Source organism: Globicephala melas, chromosome 2, assembly GCF_963455315.2.
Source record: "Globicephala melas chromosome 2, mGloMel1.2, whole genome shotgun sequence".
Taxonomy (NCBI): Eukaryota; Metazoa; Chordata; class Mammalia; order Artiodactyla; family Delphinidae; genus Globicephala; species Globicephala melas.
This window is the reverse complement of record NC_083315.2, coordinates 3,913,766-3,936,634: the sequence shown is the minus strand read 5'-3', so window position 1 is coordinate 3,936,634 and position 22,869 is coordinate 3,913,766. Positions and strand designations below refer to the sequence as shown.

The following is a 22,869-nucleotide window of genomic DNA, read 5'->3' as shown; positions in this document are numbered from 1 at the left end:
TAAATACAAAGAAAAAGTATTAAAAACAGCAAGGGAAAAACAACAAATAACATACAAAGGAATATCCATAAGGTTAACAGCTGACCTTTCAGGATAAACTCTGCAAGCCAGAAGGGAGTGGCAGGACATACTTAAAGTGATGAAGGAAGAAAAACCGACAACCAAGATTACTCTACCCAGCAAGGCAAGCCAGAAGGGAGTGGCAGGACATAGTTACAGTGATGGATGAGAAAAACCTACAACCAAGATTACCCAGCAAGGATCTCATTTATATTTGATGGAGAAATTAAACCTTTACAGACAAGCAAAATCTAAGAGAATTCAGCACCAACAAACCAGCTTTACAACAAATGCTGAAGGAACTTCTCTAGGCAGGAAACACAACAGAAGGAAAAAACCTACAATAACAATCCCCAAACAATTAAAATGGTAATAGGAACATACATATTGATACCTACCTTAAATGTAAATGGATTACATGCTCCAACAAAAAGACACAGGCTGGCTGAATGGATTCCAAAACAAGACCCGTATATATGCTGTCTACAAGAGACCCACTTCAGACCTAGAGACACATACAGACTGAAAGTGACAGGATGGAAGAAGATATTCCATGCAAATGGAAACCAGAAGAAAGCTGGAGTAGCAATTCTCCTATCAGACAAAATAGACTTTAAAGACTATTAGAAGAGACAAAGAAGGACACTACATAATGATCAAGGGATCAATCCAAGAAGAAGATATAACAATTGTAAATATTTATGCACCCAACAAAGGAGCACCTCAATACATAAGGCAAATACTAACAGCCATAAAAGGGGAAATCGACAGTAACACAATCATAGTAGGGGACTTCAACACCCCACTTTCACAAATGGACAGATCATCCAAAATGAAAATGAATAAAGAAACAGAAGCTTTAAATGGTACATTAAACAAGATGGACTTAATTGATATTTATAGGACATCCCATCCAAAAACAACAAAATACACTTTCTTCTCAAGTGTTCATGGAACATTCTCCACGATAGATCATATCTTGGGTCACAAATCAAGCCTTGGTAATTTAAGAAAATTGAAATTGTATCAAGTATCTTTTTCGACCACAACGCTCTGAGACTAGATAGCCATTACAGTAAAAAGTCTGTAATAAATACAAACACATGGAGGCTAAACAATACACTACTAAATAACCAAGAGATCACTGAAGAAATCAAAGAGGAAATCAAAAAATACCTAGAGGGCTTCCCTGGTGGCACAGTGGTTGAGAGTCCGCCTGCTGATGCAGGGGACACGTGTTCGTGCCCCGGTCCGGGAAGATCCCACATGCTGCGGGGCAGCTGGGCCCGTGAGCCATGGCCGCTGAGCCTGCACATCCGGAGCCTGTGCTCCACAACGGGAGAGGCCACAGCAGTGAGAGGCCTGCGAACTGCAAAAAAAAAAAAAAAAGAAAAAAATACCTAGAAACAAATGACAATGAAAACACGATGACCCAAAACCTATGAGATGCAGCAAAAGCAGTTATAAGAGGGAAGTTTACAGCAGAATTATCCTACCTCAAGAAACAAGAAACATCTCAAAGAAACAACCTAACCTTACACCTAAAGCAATTTAAGAAAGAAGAAAAAAACCCCCACAAAGTTATCAGAATGAAAGAAATCATAAAGATCAGATCAGAAATAAATGAAAAAGAAATGAAGGAAACAATAGCAAAGATCAATAAAACTAAAAGCTGGTTCTTTGAGAAGATAAGCAAAATTGATAAACCATTAGCCAGACTTATCAAGAAAAAAAGGGAGGAGACTCAAATCAATAGAATTAGAAATGAAAAAGAAGAAGTAACAACTGACACTGCAGAAAAACAAAGGATCATGAGCGATTACTACAAGCAACTGTAAGCCAATAAAATGGACAACCTGGAAGACATGAACAGATTCTTAGAAAAGCACAACTTCTGAGACTGAACCAGGAAGAAATAGAAAATATGAACAGACCAATCACAAGCACTGAAATGGAAACTCTGATTAAAAATCTTCCAACAAACAAAAGCCCAGGACCAGATGGCTTCACAGGCAAATTCTATTAAACATTTAGAGCAGAGCTAACACCTATCCTCAAACTCTTCCAAAATATAGCAGAGGGAGGAATACTCCCAAACTCATTCTATGAGGCCACCATCACCCTGATACCAAAACCAGACAAAGATGTCACAAAGAAAGAAAACTACAGGCCAATATCACTGATGAACATAGATGCGAAAATACTCAAGAAAATACTAGCGAACAGAATCCAACAGCACATTAAAGGGATCATACACCATGATCAAGTGGGGTTTATTCCAGGAATGCAAGGATTCTTCAATATACGCAAATCTATCAACATGATAAACCATATTAACAAATTGAAGGAGAAAAACGATATGATCATCTCAATAGATGCAGAAAAAGCTTTCGACAAAATTCAACACCCATTTATGATAAAAAAACCTCCAGAAAGTAGGCATAGAGGGAACTTACCTCAACATAATAAAGGCCATATATGACAAACCCACAGCTGACATCTTTCTCAATGGTGAAAGACTGAAACCATTTCCTCTAAGATCAGGAACAAGACAAGGTTGTCCACTCTCACCACTATTATTCAACATAGTTTTGGAAGTTTTAGCCACAGCTATCAGAGAAGAAAAAGAAATAAAAGAAATCCAAATCGGAAAAGAAGAAGTAAAGCTGTCACTGGTTGCAGATGACATGAAACTATACATAGAGAACCCTAAAGATGCTACCAGAAAACTACTAGAGCTAATCAACGAATTTGGTAAAGTAGCAGGATACGAAATTAATGCACAGAAATCTCTTGCATTCCTATACACTAACGATGAAAAATCTGAAAGTGAAATTAAGGAAAGTCTCCCATTTACCATTGCAACAAAAAGAATAAAATATCTAGGAATAAACCTACCTAAGGAGACAAAAGACCTGTATGCAGAAAACTATAAGACACTGATGAAAGAAATTAAAGATGATACAAACAGATGGAGGGATATACTATGTTCTTGGATTGGAAGAATCAACATTGTGAAAATGACTATACTACCCAAAGCAATCTACAGATTCAATGCAATCCCTCTCAAACTACCAATGGCATATTTCACAGAACTAGGACAAAAAATTTAATTTGTATGGAAACACAAAAGACCCTGAGTAGCCAAAGCAATCTTGAGAAGGAAAAACGGAGCTGGAGGAATCAGGCTCCCAGACCTCAGACTATACTACAAAGCTACAGTAATCAACAGAGTATGGTACTGGCACAAAAACAGAAATATAGATCAGTGGAACAGGATAGAAAGCCCAGAGATAAACCCACGCACATGTGGTCACCTTATCTTTTATAAAGGATGCAAGAATATACAGTGGAGAAAAGTCAGCCTCTTCAATAAGTGGTGCTGGGAAAACTGGACAGCGACATGTAAAATAATGAAATTAGAACACTCCCTAACACCATACACAAAAATAAACTCAAAATGGATTAAAGACCTAAATGTAAGGCCACACACTATAAAACTCCTAGAGGAAAACATAGGCAGAACACTCTATGACATAAATAACAGCAAGATCCTTTTTGACCCACCTTCTAGAGTAATGGAAATAAAAACAAAAATAAACAAATGGAACCTAATAAAACTTAAAAGCTTTTGCACATGAAACCATAAACAAGACGAACAGACAACCCTCAGAATGGGAGAAAATATTTGCAAATGAACCAACTGGCAACGGATTAACCTCCAGAATTTACAAGCAGCTCATGCAACTCAATATCAAAAAAACAACCCAATGCCAAAATGGGCAAAAGACCTAAATAGACATTTCTCCAAAGAAGATATACAGACTGCCAACAAACACATGAAAGGATGCTCAACACCACTAATGGTTAGAGAAATGCAAATCAAAACTACAATGAGGTATCACCTCACACCAGTCAGAATGGCCATCATCAAAAAATGTAGAAACAATAAATGCTGGAGAGGGTGTGGAGAAAAGGGAACCCTCTTGCACTGTTGATGGGAATGTAAATTGATACAGCCACTATGGAGAACAGTATGGAGGTTCCTCAAAAAACTAAAAATAGAACTACCATACCACCCAGCAATTCCACTACTGGGCATATACCCTGAGAAAACCATAATTCAGAAAGAGTCAGGTACCACAATGTTCATTGCAGATCTATTTACAATAGCCAGGACATGGATGCAACCTAAGTGCCCATCGACAGATGAATGGATAAAGAAGATGTGGCACATATATACAATGGAATATTACTCAGCCATAAAAAGAAATGAAATTGAGTTATTTGTAGTGAGGTGGACAGACCTAGAGTCTGTCCTACAGAGTGAAGTAAGGCAGAAAGAGAAAACAAATACTGTATGCTAACATGTATATATGGAATCTAAAAAAAAAAATGATTCTGAAGACATTAGGGGCAGGACAGGAGTAAAGACACAGATGTAGAGAATGGACTTGAGGACACGGGGAGGGGGAAGGGTAAGCTGGGACGAAGTAAGGGAGTGGCATGAACATATATACACTACCAAATGTAAAATAGATAGCTAGTGGGAAGCAGCCGCATAGCACAGGGAGATCAGCTCCGTGCTTTGTGACCACCTAGAGGGGTGGGATAGGGAGGGTGGGAGGGAGACGCAAGAGGGAGGGGATATGGGAATGTATGTATATGTATAGCTGATTCACTTTGTTATACAGCAGAAACTAACACACCATTGTAAAGCAATTATACTCCAGTAAAGATGTTAAAAAATTAAATAAATAAGTGCAATGCAGTAGTTTGGGAGGGATGCCCCTGTTGGTTCCTCTTAATTCTTTCATTCCTATCCTTGTCGTGGAACAAAAGCACTGAGCAGGACCATGATGGCGACACGTAAAACCACTTGGATTTAGAGGTTCTGGATGTTGCTGAGCTGTCCATTGTGGACTGAAGTGCTTCATAGAATGTTGTGCTTGGTCCCTGTTGAGGTGGTCGTACATCACCACGCTTTTTGTTTTGTTTTTAAAATTTTTGCACTTTCAGAAAAATAGAACTAGTATGAATTAGGGAAAAACAGCTAAGAAATGGGACAGCTATGTGTGTGAAATCTAACAGATAAGCAAAGAGAAAGAATGGAAATGTGAGGTTGTTATTCAGGACTTGGAAGCAGCAGCTGCACAAACGATGTCGCCACACAATAGCCAAAGAGTGTAAACACACCTGTTTGAACTCAGCCACCTCTTAGCTGAAGTTGTTTGGTCTGGTGTAGACATAAGCTCCCTGACTAGCGTCTCAGTGGGCTTAAGGAAGGAAACCCTGTATCCTGTAGCATCCTGTCCTTTGAAGTGTCCAGTGCTGGATTTTAAACAAAACAGATGCTAAGTAAACATATGTTAGAAAAAAGGAGTGAATTTTTATTGACTTGACATTTTCCTAATTTTCTCTGAAACATTTATAGGAATTTTGGATAAAGAAATAATCTTTGGTTGTGAATGACTTTGATATCAAAATAATATAGATTAATCCTGTGTTTTTCATTAGCAATATAGACCCATCATATTGATTTGGTGAAAGTAACTATTTTAGTCTACTTGGGCTACCGTAACAAAATACCATAGTCTGCGTGGCTTCAACAGCAGAAGTTGATACTCTCACAGTTCTGACCACAGTCTGTTTCTGGTGAGGGTCCGTTTCTGGTGAGGCCTCTCTCCTTGGCTTGTCGGTGGCCACCTTCTCCCTGCATCTTCACATGGACTTTCCTCTGTGTGCGCCCAGAGAGACGTCTCTGGTGTCTCCTCTTCCTCTTCTAAGGATACCAATCCCATTGGATTAAGTCCGCACCCCTGTGACCTTCTCTAATCAAACACTGAGTCCATAACGACGACTGAAGAAGAAAACACATCTGGGCTTTGGGGTTTTGTTTTGTTTTTACAGCACGCCTAAAGTAAACATTGCTTGCCCCTGAATTATACCATTAGCTCCTAAGTAACCTGAGACCTACTGTTATCCTGCTTGGTAAGACTAATCAGTAGTAAAATTAAATATAAACAGTTCTGTTCTTCTTAAGAGGCTGACTTGATTGAAAATGACGTCACCTTTCTTCTAAGGCAAGGAGACAGATATTCATAACCCAGAAGAAATAAAATCAAGCACTTTCTCGCCGTATTGGTTTCTTTCCCAGTGGCCTGGAAGAGTTGCAATGCCTTTTGAAGACACTGCTCTGGGGAGAGACAGCTCCACGGGGGAAATGAACCCAGTACGCTCTTGCTGAAAGAGAACGCTCTGCTAATGCTAAATGATAGCAGGTAGCACCAAAATCTCAGATAGTCTCTCTTCTTTGTATAGGGTTTCTCCTTTGGTAAATTTTTCCATGGATGCTTGCTTTCCCTGGTGACTGGTAATTAATCCTTTATAAACCTTAGTTGAAGACCTCAGATCCCAAGTGAAGAATTCTCTGATAAACAAATTGGAAGTGTGCTGTGTTTCTCTCTACATAGATAGATAGATCTATATGTCATTATTATTCTAATCTTCACGTTGCATGTTGATTCTGTAACTTTGAGTACTACCTTGATGTCAGCATTCATAAATGTTGTATTTCAATTCAGCTTTTTAAGGTGGGTATAATATTTTTTAAATTACCATTATTCACTCCCCAAAACACTTTCGTAAGAGCTTATCTACTTTTTAATCATCTACTGAAAAAGAAAAAAAAAAGAACAGATATGCTTATCTTTTTGCTTCACACATAAATTTAACTTATATAGAGATTGTAAGTCATTTCAGTAGCTTTTAGGATGATACTATTTCAAATTTTGTTTTAAATATTTGCTCCTTTGCTTGATTCTTAATTAATAGAGCTATTTTCAATTTCATAAATATATATGTACACTTGCACTTACATACATGCGTGTTAATCATATAAAACAAAATCCTGATGAGATCAACCTTACTACGGTAATAACTCAGCCATTCGATTTTTGTGGGCCCTGGAGCCATGGTAGCAGAACTTTGCCTAGAGTAGGTGCTGGATAAGCTCCTGATAATTGATTCCTCTAACTGAAACGAATCAATCCCTTGAATGAGTCCTTTAACAGTTATTGATGTATACCTAGCACTGTGGTAAAGGCTTGGAGGCTGACATAAAAAATAAAGAGGAGTATAAATCATTTACCTGAAAAGGGTTATAACCTGGTTGAGAGATCAATCAGGAAAGTAGGTTAAAATGCTCCCAAATATATAGACTCTATTTGTATCAAACTATAGAGTGTAATAGGCATTTCTATGAAATTGCTGCAGAAGAATCAAAGCAAGATGGAAAAAGGTAGTTTGAAGGCCATGATCTTTTCAAGCTGAAGGATGATGGCTTAACTCCGTTACCTCTCTGATGACGTTCCTGACATTCCCACATGGCGTGGCTGGCTTACTATAAATCCATGACCTTGACTCTCAAGAGGGCCTTTAATACTGCCGAGCAATCCCACCATACTTCCCTTGTTCATTTAATCTTCCGCACTCGTGGATGACTGTCTTGAGTTCTTTCCTCCCTTCTCAGCCTCTAAGACCTTCTTCCCTGTCTTTACTCCCACCTTCCTGTTCCACTGGGAAGGTGGACATTCCATCACCTCCATAGCTGGTATCTGCCCTTGTTCATGCTGCCTCCTTGCCTCCGTCTAAGGCCACGTCCTGTGCTTAAACACTGGATCCCACTGTCTCCCCTGCCAAAGCGGAAACGTTGCTCTAGCAGTTCTATCCACTGGTTCCTACACCATCGTGTTTTTTTCCTCTCTACTCATTCCTATCAGCTTCGATTTTTGTTATTTCTCCTACCTTTTTTTAAAATTAATTTATTTTTATTTATTTTATTTTTGGCTGCTTTGGGTCTTCATTGCTGTGTGCGAGCTTTCTCTAGTTGTGGCGAACGAGGGCTACTCTTCATGATGCGCAGGCTTCTCACTGCAGTGGCTTCTCTTGTTGCGGAGCATGGGCTCTAGGCACGTGGGCTTCAGTAGTTGTGGCGCGCAGGCTCAGTAGTTGTGGCTCACAGGCTCTAGAACGCAGGCTCAGTAGTTGTGGCCCACGGGCTTAGTTGCTCCGTGGCATGTGGGATCTTCCCAGACCAGGGATCGAACCCGTGTCCTTTGCATTGGCAGGCGGATTCTTAACCACTGTGCCACCAGGGAAGCCTGTTTCTCCTGCTTTAAATGAAAAAAATCTTGACTCATTTCTCCTACCACCCATCACATTTCTTCTTTCCCTTTATAGCAAAATTCCTTACAAGAATGGTCTATACTTAACCGTATCCAATTCCTCTCCTTTTAATCTCTTTTAACTCCAATATGGCTTTCATCCCCAGCAAGCATCTGAATGGCCTCTTGTCAACAGCGACCTCTAGGTTGTGAAATCCACATGGCAGGTGTCCGCCCTCATCCTCCTTGACCCATTAGCAGTATCTGACACAGCTGGCCGCTCCCTGCTCCTTGAGACACTTCCTGGAAACCACGGTCTTAGCAGTCATTCTCCACTCTTCTGTAGCTGAGGCTCTTTTGTAGTTGGAGTGCCACCACGTACGTTGATCTCCACGTCATCAACGTGCCTAAGAATTTACTACTTTATTTTTTTTCCATTTTTTTATTCCTTGGCCACACCACGTGGCATGTGGGATCTTAGTTGCCTGACCAGGGATCGAACCCGTGCCCCCTGCAGTGGAAGTGCAGTGCAGTCTTAACCACTGAACCGCCAGGAAAGTCCCTGACACCTTATAGCTTTAGCCCAGATCTTTCTGTCAACCTTTCAGACCTTGAGCCCTCTTCCAAATTCTACTTGGACGTTTCATAGGATCTCAGACTTTACATGTTCAAAACATGTAACATTTTTGTGTGATCTATAAAAATATCAGACCACTGTGTTGTACGCTTGAAACTACTATGTCGTAAGTCAACCATACTTCAATTTAAAAGAAAAGTAAAATTTTTTATTTTTGCCTTCTGAGCACTGTAGCCCTCTTCCCGCCCCCCACCCCCACCCCGTATCACTCGATGGGTACATCATCCTTCTAATCACTCAGACCCAGAACATTTGGCATCGTCGTTCACTCTCTTTCACGCCCTTATCAAATCTGTCAGCAAATTTGGTTGACTCGACTTTGAAAACGTATGCAGAATGGGACCATTTATTTTTTCCACCTCCATTACTGTCGCCCTGATTTAACCACCGTCATCTCTCCACGTGGGTCACTGTAAGCGTCTCCAGCTGATTCCCCTGTTTCCACTTCAAAGTCCCCAAAGCCTCTTTTCAGTTCAACAGCCATCATAGCCCTTTGAACATGTCAGACCACATCACTCCTCTGCTGGAAAGCCTCCAGTGAGTTCTCATCTCACTTAGAACAAAAGCCACAAGTCTTGACTCTGAGCTGCAAAGCCAGGCATCACCTGAGAGCTCTGACCTCATCTTTTGTTCCTTTCTCTGGTCCCCTCCACTCAGCCATTCTGACCCCCTTGTCCTCTCCCAGCCAGTCTGGCCTGCTCCCATGTTGGGGCCTCAGCACTGGCTCTTCCCTCTGCCCACAGTTCAGGCACCTGCATTCCCTCACCTCTCCATGCTTTTGTCCAAATGTTACCTCCTCAAGGCAAACCACCTCCACTCCCATGTGAAACTGTCCCTGCCCTGTCATCTGCTACTATGGCTTTCCTTACCTTGTTTTTCTTTTCCTTTTTCCACAGAATTTGTCACCTCCTAACATGTTATATACTTTGTTTATTATGTCTATTACTTATGATGTGTCTCTCCCGCTTAGAGTTAAGCTCTTAGAGGGCAGGGAATTTCAGTTTCTTTTGGTCACTGATGTAGCCCAACTGTCTAAAACAGTACCTGAAACATAAATGATGGATGGATGGATGGATGAAGAGATCATTGAGAACTCAAAAGAGGCTTTCCTTAAACACCCCATTTCACATTGCCAATCCATCCTTCACTTGTGGTTCCCCTCTACTCACAAAACTTTGTTTTACTTTATTCACTATTTGAAATTATCAATTATCTTACTTATATCTCCTCTACTAGAATATAAGTTAAGCTATGTGAGCATAAGAACTGGAGATAGTAAGCATGTACTTAATAAATATTCATTAAGTGAATCCATTCTAGACAAGAAATTTGAATTCCTCAAATCAGTTAACTGCCTGTATAAATTTTATCTTATGACAAATCTGTGACTATTTGCTTATTCAGTCTGATTCAGTGTTCAGTTAGCAGGATACGTAATTGGTTGTTACATTCTTTTTATCACCGTGGTTTTCTTTGGTTTACTATTAAAGAATTCTCAGACTACCCTTGACACTTTATAATAAATTAAGCAAAAATTTTCAAAAAGTTCAATGATTGGCAAGTATTAATATGTAATAAATAAAGCAGATAGCTCTGACCTTATTCCTGAAAGTACCTCACCTTCTCTTTCTCTGAGTATTTCCATTGTAAGACTCAATGGCTGTACTCTCATTTGAGTCATTTAAAATCATAGAAAACGGGCTTCCCTGGTGGCGCAGTGGTTGAGAGTCCGCCTGCCGATGCAGGGGACACGGGTTCGTGCCCCGGTCCGGGAAGATCCCACATGCCGCGGAGCGGCTGGGCCCGTGAGCCATGGCCGCTGAGCCTGCGCGTCCGGAGCCTGTGCCCCACAACGGGAGAGGCCACAACAGTGAGAGGCCCGCGTACTGCAAAAAAAAAAAAAAAAAAAAAAAATCATAGAAAAGCATAGCAAGTTTTATAGGAAATTATTATGTGCAAGAAAATGGATCAAAATCTCATTAGATTTTTAAGCTCTCTTTTCTGTAGTCTCTCATAATAGGAACCTGGGTCATTTAAATTCTTTACATTTTTCTTTCAGTTTCTTTAAGAAAATACTGTAAGTTGGGAGTAGTTAATATTTAAGACAATCCATTGTAGACATTAAAACAAATTATGGATTTTCCTTGTATGTTATTAGCTATTAATGGCCTCCAAATGAAAATGGAAAAACACACTTTGCTATTCAGCATATTAAAATGCACCTGTGTTAAGAAATCGATGCATGAAAATTCAGTAGCTATTCATCATGATCAGAATTCTATTCTTATTTGAGTGAATTTCATTTTGCTTTTTAACAGTAAGTATTCCATCATTCGTTAGCACATTTTTAATAGATGAAAGAAAGGTAAACATTTGTTGTATCCATTAAGATGATTAGCTTCCCTCTTAACTCATTAAGTCGTTGTTTAGGAAGAAAACTCGAGTGCCGTGAATTGGTGATAATTTGTTTTATCTTACTTCACGACCAGAAATTTTGGGCTTTTGTTTCGCTTTTGAGATTCCACATACAAGTGAGATCAGACAGGGTTTGTCTTTCTCTTATTTCACTTAGCATGATCCTCTCAAAGTCCATCCATGCTTTTTTTTTTGGCGGTACGCGGGCCTCTCACTGCTGTGGCCTCTCCCGTTGCCGAGCACAGGCTCTGGATGCGCAGGCTCAGCGGCCACGGCTGACGGGCCCAGCCGCTCCGTGGCATGTGGGATCCTCCCGGACCGGGGCACGAACCTGCGTCCCCTGCATCGGCAGGCGGACTCTCAACCACTGCACCACCAGGGAAGCCCCATCCATGCTTTTGCAAATGGCAGGATTCCCTTCTTTCTCATGGCTGAATAATAGTCGTGTGTGTGTGTGTGTGTGTGTGTGTGTGTGTGTGTGTGTGTATCTCACATCTTCTTTATCCGTTCATCTGTTGGTGGACACTTAGGGTGTTTCCCTGTCTTGACTGTTGTAAATGATGCTGCTGTGAACATGGGGTCTAGATGTTGCTTTAGCGTAGTGTTTTTGTTTCCTTTGGATATATGCCCAGAAGTGGAATTGCTGGATCCAAAGTGATTTTTTAAGTTAATTATCTCCTACTTACAATTATTGTTTTCTGACAGCCTTAGGTCTAGTGATTCTAGAAGACTGTGAGAAAATAAAGATAAAGTTGGTTCCTGCTATAAACTTCAAACGTATCTCTGACAGGAGCCTATGAGCTTCCATAGGCCGGGCCTCCGTGGTGCTGATGGAACTTCTTTGGGTTGTGAGAAATAGCAAGTCATGTGGCCCCAGAGCTGTCTACAAGCATCCCCCCCGAACTTTCCAGATGGGGTCCCCTGCACGTCTGTTAATGACCAGCCCAGATGTCCATCTCTAGGCAGAGTAGAGCAAGTGGCAGCGTGGTGAGGGTCAGAATGGGGGCTAGAGGGCCTGAGTCAGAGCAGAAACATAAGGAGAGTTTGGGAGGGTTCAGTGGGCATTGCTGGGCCAGACTATAGTGGTGCTGGAGTCAGAAGGAGGAGGGAGGTGAGGAAAGCAGGTGGTTAGCACCCTCGGCCACCTCCTGCTGTATTTATAAGTAAGTTCAGTCATCCATCAAATGAAGTCCATCCTGAGAACCATAAACCAAGAGTCATGAATGGACTAAGCCAACTTGGAATGTTCCCAAATAACTCTCAGGCTACTCAAAAACCCTTAAAGTTAGCCCACGAAACATTTCACCGTAAGGAGCTTGGAGTGACGTTTCCTCACCTTTTTAGGACTGTAGTAGCTGAGGGCTTTAATTCTCCCAATGCAGCAGCCTTGGTGGCATTTTTAGAAACTATGAAACCACGTGTATTTTACTATCTCAGCCCTCTTTGAATGAAAGGGAGCTTTATGTATTATGAAAAAGAGACGTGAAAAAAGAAAAGTCACATCTAAATAAATAAAAATCATGATTTGATATTGTTATGATTTACTGGACCACAAACCGATTGAAGGGCAAAGATACAGCAATACATGACCTTTATAATGCATGCCTGGAGTTCTAACATGTGACACTGCTCGTTGACTGTTTTACGTTTGAAAAAATGGACTAAATTAGGCTACAAGGCAGACTGAGGCCTACATTTTTACCTTTTTTTTGGTACCAAACAATTTGTAGAATTTTGTAAGTTATTACTTTCCAGTATTCACTAATTTCACACAGACATCTAAATGCTCAAACATTGCCATCCATGTACCCCTTTGAATGAAAAGGAGGCGAGGACTGCAGAAAGAACTCAGGCTTTCAGATGAGATAGTCGGATTTGAATATCCCCTCCATTGCTTGTGGCCCTGGAGGAGTTTTTCTGAACCTCAGCTTCCTCACTTGGGAGGAATGGTTGTTGCTGGGATTAAATTAAATGCAAAAAGCTGTGCATAATACCCAGCACAGCACTTCACAGACATCCAAAGTAGTAGCTTTTATCATTTCATCATAAATCGTGCCATGTCCAAGACGAAGAAGGACCTGGAGGAGGAGAGTGAGGATGTCTTTGGTCATCGTCACTCGGCTGTTCCATGACACGGCGGTCCCATGACACACCTGTGTCACTCACTCACTGCCTTCTTCTGAAATGTTACTTGAAAACAGACTGCAGACACCAAGGTGAAATGACACAGCCTTAGAGTTTTTAAAGCACTTTTGCATGACTGTCCGGATAACGAGATGCTTCTCTTCTATAAGTTGGTATTTACTGGCACTTGAGTCTACAAGTTAAGTGGCAGCGAGCGTTTAATTCTGTGTCAAAAGGTAGACTACCAAGTACAGGTAGGTGGTTTACCAACCACCCTGAGGCTACGTAGCGTATACTGGATGGGAGGTACCAGAAAAGGCAGAGAACCAATCTGTTCCCCTTTTCGTTGGCACAGGAGAGGGAGAAGCGAAGGCTGATAGAATCGTGTGCCTCTCCATCACGTATCCGGTCCTCCACGGCTACAAGACAAGTTAGCCAGGAACCCATGTAGAAGGAGAGAGCAAAATAGACTCCGGCTAGAGCACTGGCCTGAGAATAAGGTTCCCAGGATATGAAGGGAGTCGACTGAAAAGAAAGACAGTGGAATTAAGGCGGTCATATTGTCTCCTCGGGACCCTAATGATTCTGTGGAGTCAGATGAATCTAGATCTGAATCTGAATTTGGATTTAAGTACCATTCACAATAGTCAGTCCTGATGGGACCCTGCCTAGGGCTGCGAGCCATCTTTATATTGATGTTTTCTGCCTTTCTTCCCCTCCAGCCATGATCAGGCCTTTCAGACAAACCTGGGAAGCCCTGGAGTTTTAGAGGGAGAACAAAGGACCTCTTGAAGGGGGGGACCTATGACCTGGGGCAGAACCCACTGCTTGGAGCTCGAGGTTACTTTCAGTCCTGGGGTCTGGACCAACTTCGCTTCCCTCAGTGCCCAGAACACCTTCTGTGTCCCGGCACGTGTTAGAGCTCTGGTCAGTCACCACGGTCCACTCTGACCTGGTGTTCCCGTGAGGCCTCTGTAAGGACCCAAGGTTTCTGAGCTCTTAATTTGTTCTTGCTTCTCAGGACTTTGCTTTATCTTAATCAGGGAGCAAAAAAAAGAGAGTAAATGGCCACTGGCCTCAAAAAATAAATGCCCCGAGCGTCCGTGAGAGTCACAAATTGTTATGACGGACGACATGAGAGGGAAGTGGTCCCAGGGCCCTGATTAGAGAAGTGACACTGGAAAACCAAAACAGTACGGCAGGCTTCCGGACCGAACGTGAGCCAGGGAGGGGCAGCCACGGGGGAGAGCCCTGAATGACGGCAGGAAAGAGTCCTATGAAGACTTGAGCGTAGAGTCGGCCCAAAACGCAGATGTCAACTTAAATCAGGATACGTGTGATAAAAAATAGTTTCATGGGATTAAAAATTCAAAGAGTCTATGAGGGATGTTCCCTTGGGACCTAAGGTTGGTTTCAAAGAAAAAGAAGCCTCTGTGTCTGAGGACTAACAAAGAAAATCAGAACTAGACAGATCGGACACAGCAAGTAGAGAGGATCCTATAAGCAAAATGAACATGGGAAACCTTACCATTTCTCATACCTGAGAGAACGTGAGAGAGTCCATGCTGGAGAGAACTCGTGGCTGTATCTCGAATGTAAGCGTGGTTTAGCATGCATCTCATGGCAGGCATTAACCTGTGTTAACTAGTCTGGTGTGAGGTGGGTTACAGTGCAGAGCACCAAGGAAACCACTGGTGCTGAGCGTTCATAGATGAGTGACTATTGGGAAACATTCATGTATGTACGGTCGTTCTTTTAGTCTAGAGAAAATGCTCATGTACTGAGCTCACTCTGTGTACCAAACAGTAGCCTAGCCTTGGAAACACACTCCATGAGATTAAAGGAATTTGTTCAGACTACGCTCCCTGTAAATAAATCAACATTCAAATCCAGGTTCATCTAAAACCCTCTGTTCTTGAACCCACGTGAGTGGAATTGATGTAGATAATATCTTCCATATCATAGATGTGCTGCTTAAGCTAGATGGAGCCGAAGTGAGTTCGGTGACTCAAAAATGACGTCGTCCATTGATCCCCCCTGGTCAGCATCCTGCCTCTTTCTCTCCAGCTGATAAGCCTTCTTATCTTCCCTCCACCCTGTCTGTTCTACATTGTAAGTTAGAAATATAGTTCCTGAAGTAAAGACACTGAGGGACGGGCTTCTGCTTGCTTCTGTCCTACCCGTATGCTCTGTAAAGCCGGTTCCTATATGAAGCTCCTTGTCTAAGGGGAGCATGGTCGATTATAGGAGGTGAGCCCAGAAGGGAATTCCACATTCTGAACTGAAGTCTTAATCTAAGAGCATAAAATCATTACCTGTGGCCCCGCTTATTATAGGCTAACTTTACCACCCCTTTATTTTTTTTTTCTCACTGTTCCCTCTTCCTACTCTAGTGTCTGAAAAGTTGGTCTTTGGATAAAAGACAAGAGATTTTCATGGGATACTCTTTAGAGTTGTACATTTAAAATTTATGTCTTCCAGTGGTTTTAAAATATATATGTGCTATATATATAGGCTACACTTAAACTCTGTTATCTTTTTAAAATTTTTTAAAAGGTCCCTGAGAGAGACGAGAGATCATGTCATAGAAAAAAAATCTTGGATTTATACTGTTGGGGTCAGAAACTCTCTTGAATAATGGATCAATATACTCAAGAAAATGCTATTTCTAGTAGTAAAACTGAGTCTGATTAAGACTGCATCTTATGGAAAAAGGCACCAACCTATACTGCTGCTTGCAGTTTAAAACAGTACAGCTCATCTGGGCAGTAGTTTGGAACAGAAGTTTAAAAGGTCTTGATAACCCATGGCTTGCTCATGCTACCTCTGGGAATGTGTCTCCAGGAAAGAATTCTAAATAGAGGCTTTTCATACAGAGATTTTTCAAAGCAGAATATTTATCATAGTGAAAAAAATTTTAAACCTAGACGTCACCAGAAAGTGTTGAATGGTTGAGGTCATTTTCTAAATGGTAGATTTTTAAAAGTCTATCATCTGTTAAAACCAGATGCATGATAAGTGGCTCTGCCCTGTCTTCAAAATATGCCCTCAGTTATTTTTGTTAAAAATAGAGAATGATGCCCTAAAAAAAATAAATAAAAATTTTAAAAGTGTACCACCTGAAAAACTGTGTTAAGAATTGGGTAAAAATTGGGTACGAATTGGGTAAAATATTATGATTATAGCTATGGGAATCAAAAATTTTTTTAATTTCAGGAAAAAATGGAAATACTATCACACAATCGAGAATTGTGTTTCAGTGGTAGAACTGTAGGCAACTTTTATTTCTATTTTTTTAAGTTTTGTATTTCCGTATGAGGAGCAGCCCCTCTTACATTTTTAATAAAAAATCGTAAGGGATGCCAGGAAATGCATTTCGTGTCTTCAGTCCACTTCCTGTCTACTGCGCCCATGTCCAGAACCTGGTCCTCCTTTCCCACTCTACATGTTGTGGATGGATCTGAGTAACTCCGTGGCTCTTATGAGCTCAGTCCTCAACCCAGACAGTAGTCAGCTAGAATGCATTAACTCTGAAGATTCGGAAGTGAAGATGGGTTCTTTCTGTTCTAGTTCCCTCTTGTCCTTCATGAGCAGTCCCGATGAAGAGCTCTTTGAATAGGAAGAACCTGCTCAGAAGAAATCCACATGCCCACAATGCAAAAGAAACACAATGCCAGTTAGAGCAATTCCTCTTTTCACCGTTTCTGAGTTTGCCTGTTTTTCCACCTTGTGATTAAACAGGTGTTGCCTAGATAGAGGACAAATATGTATCTGTATATTTGCAAAGCATCAAATAATGAAGGATAGCTTAATGAACGTTATCATCTTTAGTGGCTCAGTGAACTCAAGGAGGAAAAGTAATAGAATAAAAGGTCATTGCTTTCGTGATGCTTGGCCGCCACGAATACAGTGTTTGTAGTCATAAGATACATTCCGTGGTTCTTTCTTCATCCAAAACATTGTACCTTTTGGAATTATGCCATTTATTATTAATTAAAGTACGTGTTTGGGGTGGAGATGGCAGTGGCTAAGTCTTTTTCACTGAATGACAAGAACTGGGCATTTCAATCCTGTGTATTTTTCTTGAGTTCCATTTGCTACAAGCTGTTATGTTGTAAACTCCTATTTCAGTAGTTCCTCTTCACCTTCATTACTTGTTATGCTTTCAAAGAGCACAGTGGCCTTTTTCTAGTTCGGAAACGGGTAGTATAGCTGAGCGCTCGAAGGTTTGTAAATACTGATAAGCTGTTTTGTGATAAAGAACCAAAGTTGGGAAAAGCAACAACAGTGACAACAGTTATTCAGTGTGTGTTTGTACTTTGAGGGGGAAAGAGAGGGAACGCTGTTTTTTCTTTTTTTTCAATCTTTTTCTCCCTTCCTTTTCCCATTTTAGACAAAGCCCGTTGCATTTGCAGTCCGGACAAATGTCAGCTATAGCGCAGCCCATGAAGACGACGTCCCAGTGCCAGGCATGGCCATCTCATTCGAAGCAAAAGATTTTCTGCATGTTAAGGAAGTAAGGAGAATAATTGGAATTTCTATCCACATGATTTTTTTACCTTGAAACATCATTTCTTACTTCTCATTGCTGTGAAATAGCATGGCGTGTAGCTGCGGTTGGATAACATACACGTGAAATCAGTGCCTCTCAAGCTTTTCTAATATAAATATAACCTTTTTAAAGAAGAAAAAAGTCACAGGCCTCTTGGAATAACCTCAAGGCTCCCCTGGGCTCTGTGACCCAGAAATTGAGAACCACTGGGGCAGATGATCCTTTTTTTATACTTAACCTGTACTTTTTGTGTTAAGGTTTAACCTTGACCGTGTGTCATTTTCCCCTCGTGTCCCAAGTTTAACCATCTGGGGAGGGTTTAATAATAGTATCTAGAATTCATGATCTCTCCTGTCTGCTAGCAGGGTCTAAACTCAGGCCACTTTCGCCCATTCTCTTTCTTTGGTGGTAAATTTCTGCAGGGGAAGGGGGAATGGATGCAGTCACAGCCAACAAGGCAAGAACCAGATATCGGGAACATCCCTTTTCCACCATACCAAAAGCCTCCACTTTTTGTTAACAGTGACTCAATCTGTAAATTGGAAAAATTCACTCTTAATTAAGGTTTATTTTGAGTCAACATTTATCAAATGCCTGTTTTGCAGAACACTGTATGAAATGGCCAGAAATTCCCCTTACGTGTTCTAGGTGTGTGAGGTTTTCTTAAGCCTGCAGGAATTTACAATTGGAGCACTTCCAGCTGGGGGACGGCCTCTCCTAGGGAGCATTTGTAAAAAAATTTTTTACGGTTCTAAGGATTTTTTTTTAATCTTATTGAGGTATAGTTGATTTGCAATGTTGTGTTAATTTCTTCCATACAGCAAAGTGATTCCGTTATACACATATATATATTCTTTGTAATATTCTTGGAGAGGGAGTAGGGGAGGGAAGGAATGGGAGTTTGGGATTAGCAGAGGCAAACTATCATATATATGATGGAGCTTATGCCGGTTTAACTGCTCAGGCACTAAAGGCTGTGAGCAAGCGCTGATAACTGCCAATGAAAAGAGACGAGAGAATGTAGAGCCTGCCATTTCTTTAACTTTTCAAAAGAGCTGTTATTTCTGTTTGGCCAGGAAGGGAAGACAGAAAATAATTTCTGAAGTATGGCATGCCTAGAATCTCACTTTACAGCAGGAAGTTAGATGAATCTAGGCTCTCATCCCCAAGGGCTGATGCTTAGAGAAGAAGGAAAAGAAAAACAGAGTGGATACCCTTCTTTGAAATGTTCGAGAACAGGCTTGAAAACTACTTTTCAGCCGAGGGACACATCAAACCGTATCCTAAAGATTTAGGACAGATAGTCCAGGCACAAGAGAGAAACCGCCAACACCCACGTAAGTGGAGAAGTCATTTGTGAACGCCAGACTGTGGTCATTACACACCTGTTTGCACAAAGGTAAATTTTGCTCTGACATCAGATATCTCATGTCGATGTCAATATTTCTCACTCACTCTTAATACTTCTAATTAATCTGATTATATAAGAGGAGGACCTCTGTAACACTCCCTAGTTCCTGCTAGTCTCTTGTCAGGAAGACCCGTTCATCTTTGAACAAGAAGAGTTTATCCTACTCATGGTGCCAGCAGCTGCAGTGGAATTCAGGAAGGTCTCAAGGCCAGGAGAGTGAAGGCAGAGTCAGGCGGGAGAGGGATTGTTGAGCTCCCGGAAAATACTTTGCTCGTAGCACACACTCAACACGGGAACAGGGTTTCCTGACTTGCGATATTTGAGTTCGCTGTCACTGCCACCATACTTATCTCCAGTGAAAATGGTCAATGGGGAAGAAAAAGGATGTGAAGATTTGTTTAACTTCTGCACACTGATTTTGACAATTCTGATTTTCCGTTTAGAAATTTAACAATGACTGGTGGATAGGGCGATTGGTTAAAGAAGGCTGTGAAATCGGATTCATTCCAAGCCCAGTCAAGCTCGAGAATACGAGGCTGCAGCACGAACAGAGAGCCAAGCAAGGGAGGTTCTACTCCAGGTAGGAGCAAAGCACCGAGTGCTCGCGTCAGGGTCCAGACAGTACTGTCATGCGTGTACTGTCAGTTGCCGGATTCTACAGTCTTTGTTATGCGTTAAAAAGCAGACTGGTGAGAGCATCACAAATCCTGCATTTAAAACACTTCATCCAGCCTCTCATTTTCATCCCCTTCTGGAGAGAGTCAAATTAAGTATGACCGTGAATGAAAAGAGCTAAGGTCGTAGAGTATTAAATTCAGGCTTCAGTGCAGAGGAAATTCTGAAGTTTAATCTTTTGCTGAACATACCCTGGCATCGAGCAATCCCGGTGACTAATCCCGGTGTCCACAGCCGCCTGGCATGGCCGGAAGACGTTTCAGAAATGACCGTCTCAGATGTCAGCAAAGAGCAGCTCTCGTGGTCTTTTAATTTCATTTTCACTTAAGAAACTCAATTTTCAGTTCTGCCCCACTGCTCAGCACTTAAAGGGAAACTCAGTAAATTGTCACTGGAGGTAGCAATTAGATGAGTTATGTAATAGGCTGGGGCCAATTGATTGTTTCCCTAGAATTCTTGAGATTGTTTGCCCCTCGCTAGAATCATTAGAAGGGCTCCTCACATATGGAGTGAATATTAAATTGAGCCCCCCGCAGACAAGTCCAAGAACATGGTTTGCTTTTCCCTGTGAAAGGGTGTGTTACTGGCAAGTCTTTTCTTTAATGTGAATAGCTAGGCTTCTGTTTTCTGAAGCTTACATCTTATTTTTTTCCATAGTGATGCAAAATCCTTTGTCAGTGACCATATATCAGTGTTAGCAAGAATTTTTCCAAGTGCCCACAAACAAGTCAAATAGAAGATGCGGGCTTCCCTGGTGGCGCAGTGGTTGAGAGTCCGCCTGCCGATGCAGGGGACATGGGTTCGTGCCCTGGTCCGGGAAGATCCCATATGCCGCGGAGCGGCGGGGCCCGTGAGCCATGGCCGCTGAGCCTGCGTGTCCGGAGCCTGTGCTCCACAACGGGAGGGGCCACAGCAGTGAGAGGCCCGCGTACCGCAAATAAAAAAAAAACGAAGAAGATGCTTTGTGGTTTGGAACATCCATCTTCATTCACTAGTATTTTATAACTCTCAGGCTCTTTTAGTTCAGATGGATTCTTCCCTTTTGCAAGACCGCTAGCCCATATTTGACTTTTATTAATCCCTGGGTTACTGGGGACCCTCAGACTGTGAATGCATTTGGTCATATAAAAGTAGATGCGTGTAGACATACAAAGCCTGGGCATCTTTCTTGTAGGACGTTGAAGATCTGATGCCATTTTTTTGATTTCTAGTCTTATATTGGCTTTATTGTATCTTTTTCTATTCTCTGTATTGAGAATGGTTTCTTAATGCTAGTTAATAAAATCTTTCTCTGCTTCTTCATACACAAACTGAGAAAGGAAAACTACTTCTCAAGGAGTAGGATGGGAGACATTTTGCCAAATTGTTAAGAAGGTAGGGTTTCCTTTGCCTCCCAGCTGGGGATCCCTGGTCTAGCCATTAGCGATCAGCTCAGCTTTATAAGAACCTACAGGAATGGTAGGTATTTGGGCCTCGTCTTCGCAGATGAGGAAACAGGCTGAGAGAATTTAGGGAACTTGACCAAGGTTGCACAGCAAGTAAGGTAGAATCAGGATGTAACCAAAATCCATCTGTCTGTAGCTTGACTTCAGAGGCCTATGTGCTGTGAAATCGTGCAACCAGGGCCTGTCCAGGCAAGCACAGAACGAATCGTTATTATTATTGCCGTCTGTTCTTATCTACTGTATTAGCTGTGTTATTTTGCTATTGCATTTTTTCCTTAAAGAACTATAAATTATCTGTATTTGAGTAGTGTAACACCTCATACCTGTTCTAAGGAACTCGTTTACGTTTCCTGTAACCATATTCATTTTCCTTTGATTTTTCTGGATTTTATTTTGTCCTGTCTCTTTACCTAAGCTTTTGCCCAAGTAGGTGAAAATACTTCTTCTTGTTTTCAGAGGTTCTTACATCTGTCTCCAAACATTTTAAATACACTTATGTTTTGAGGGCATAACTTTCAGGCAGTATTATAAAACTCAGAATTCAGCAGTATTATAAAACTCAGATGTGTAAATTATAAAAAAAACCAGCAGAAATCAAAGGCAGTAGAATTGGAGAACAGCTCAAGAACGTAGCATTTTTATAGAATTAAACATGAAGGGCAAATTTGCATTCAGAACATTTTAACTCTTTGCAGTGTTTGTCACAATTTTACACAATTCAAATAATACTTTGACTGTTACGGAAATTTGAAGCGAATGTAAAACAAACCCAAGTTTGAACTGGAATTAGACTTAGCAGTTTAAAAAAAGAAAAAAAAAAACTTGTGGAAGAAAACGCGTTGGGCTTGGTAATGGGCATTCTTGTATAACTGCCAGAAATGGCTTCTCTAAATACCACATTTTATTACTTTTACATATCATCTGGTATCCTTATTAAACGTGCTGGGATATCTTTTAAGAACCTGAAAAAGATACAGAGGCCTCCTGGTCTTGCTTAAAGCTTTTGATGTTTGTCTTTTTTACACATTAAAATGCCAGAATGGTAGCAATAAAATTCAGCCTGTCACTGGTATTTTAGTGGAACTTATATTTTCATACTAATATTCATGAAATAGTAAATCCATGTAAATATTTACAGAATATTAATTATCACCCTTGGATGCATAGACACTGTAGCGGATTCTTTCCACTAGACCCTGGCTTGGCTATGACAATAAATATTTGGCCATGAGACTGTCTTGCTGAAATTCCATGTCACTCTTTTAAAATGTTCCTTTCTATCCACCTCTGTGAAGGGGCCGTGTGGTGTATTATTTAGCATGCTGGCCACTGGTAAAAACATAAATGCCACCGTTCTAATATTAACCCCAAAGTTTCTAAGACAC

General features: G+C 41.1%; 2 protein-coding genes across 8 annotated transcripts in view; one reads left to right on the top strand and one right to left on the bottom strand.

Moving 5' to 3' along the window:
- NSUN6 (NOP2/Sun RNA methyltransferase 6) overlaps positions 1 to 22,869 on the bottom strand; it is a 178,245-nt gene that overhangs the window by 28,110 nt on the left and 127,266 nt on the right. The window lies entirely within an intron of this gene.
- The window catches only part of CACNB2 (calcium voltage-gated channel auxiliary subunit beta 2), a 403,112-nt gene that overhangs the window by 337,802 nt on the left and 42,441 nt on the right, over positions 1 to 22,869 (top strand). For all 7 annotated transcript variants that reach the window (XM_030832369.3, XM_060292019.2, XM_060292021.2 and 4 more), the window contains 2 exons: positions 17,795 to 17,917; positions 19,808 to 19,944. In XM_030832369.3, coding sequence (XP_030688229.2) covers positions 17,795 to 17,917; positions 19,808 to 19,944 — 260 coding nt within the window. The remainder of the gene's footprint in view (positions 1 to 17,794; positions 17,918 to 19,807; positions 19,945 to 22,869) is intronic.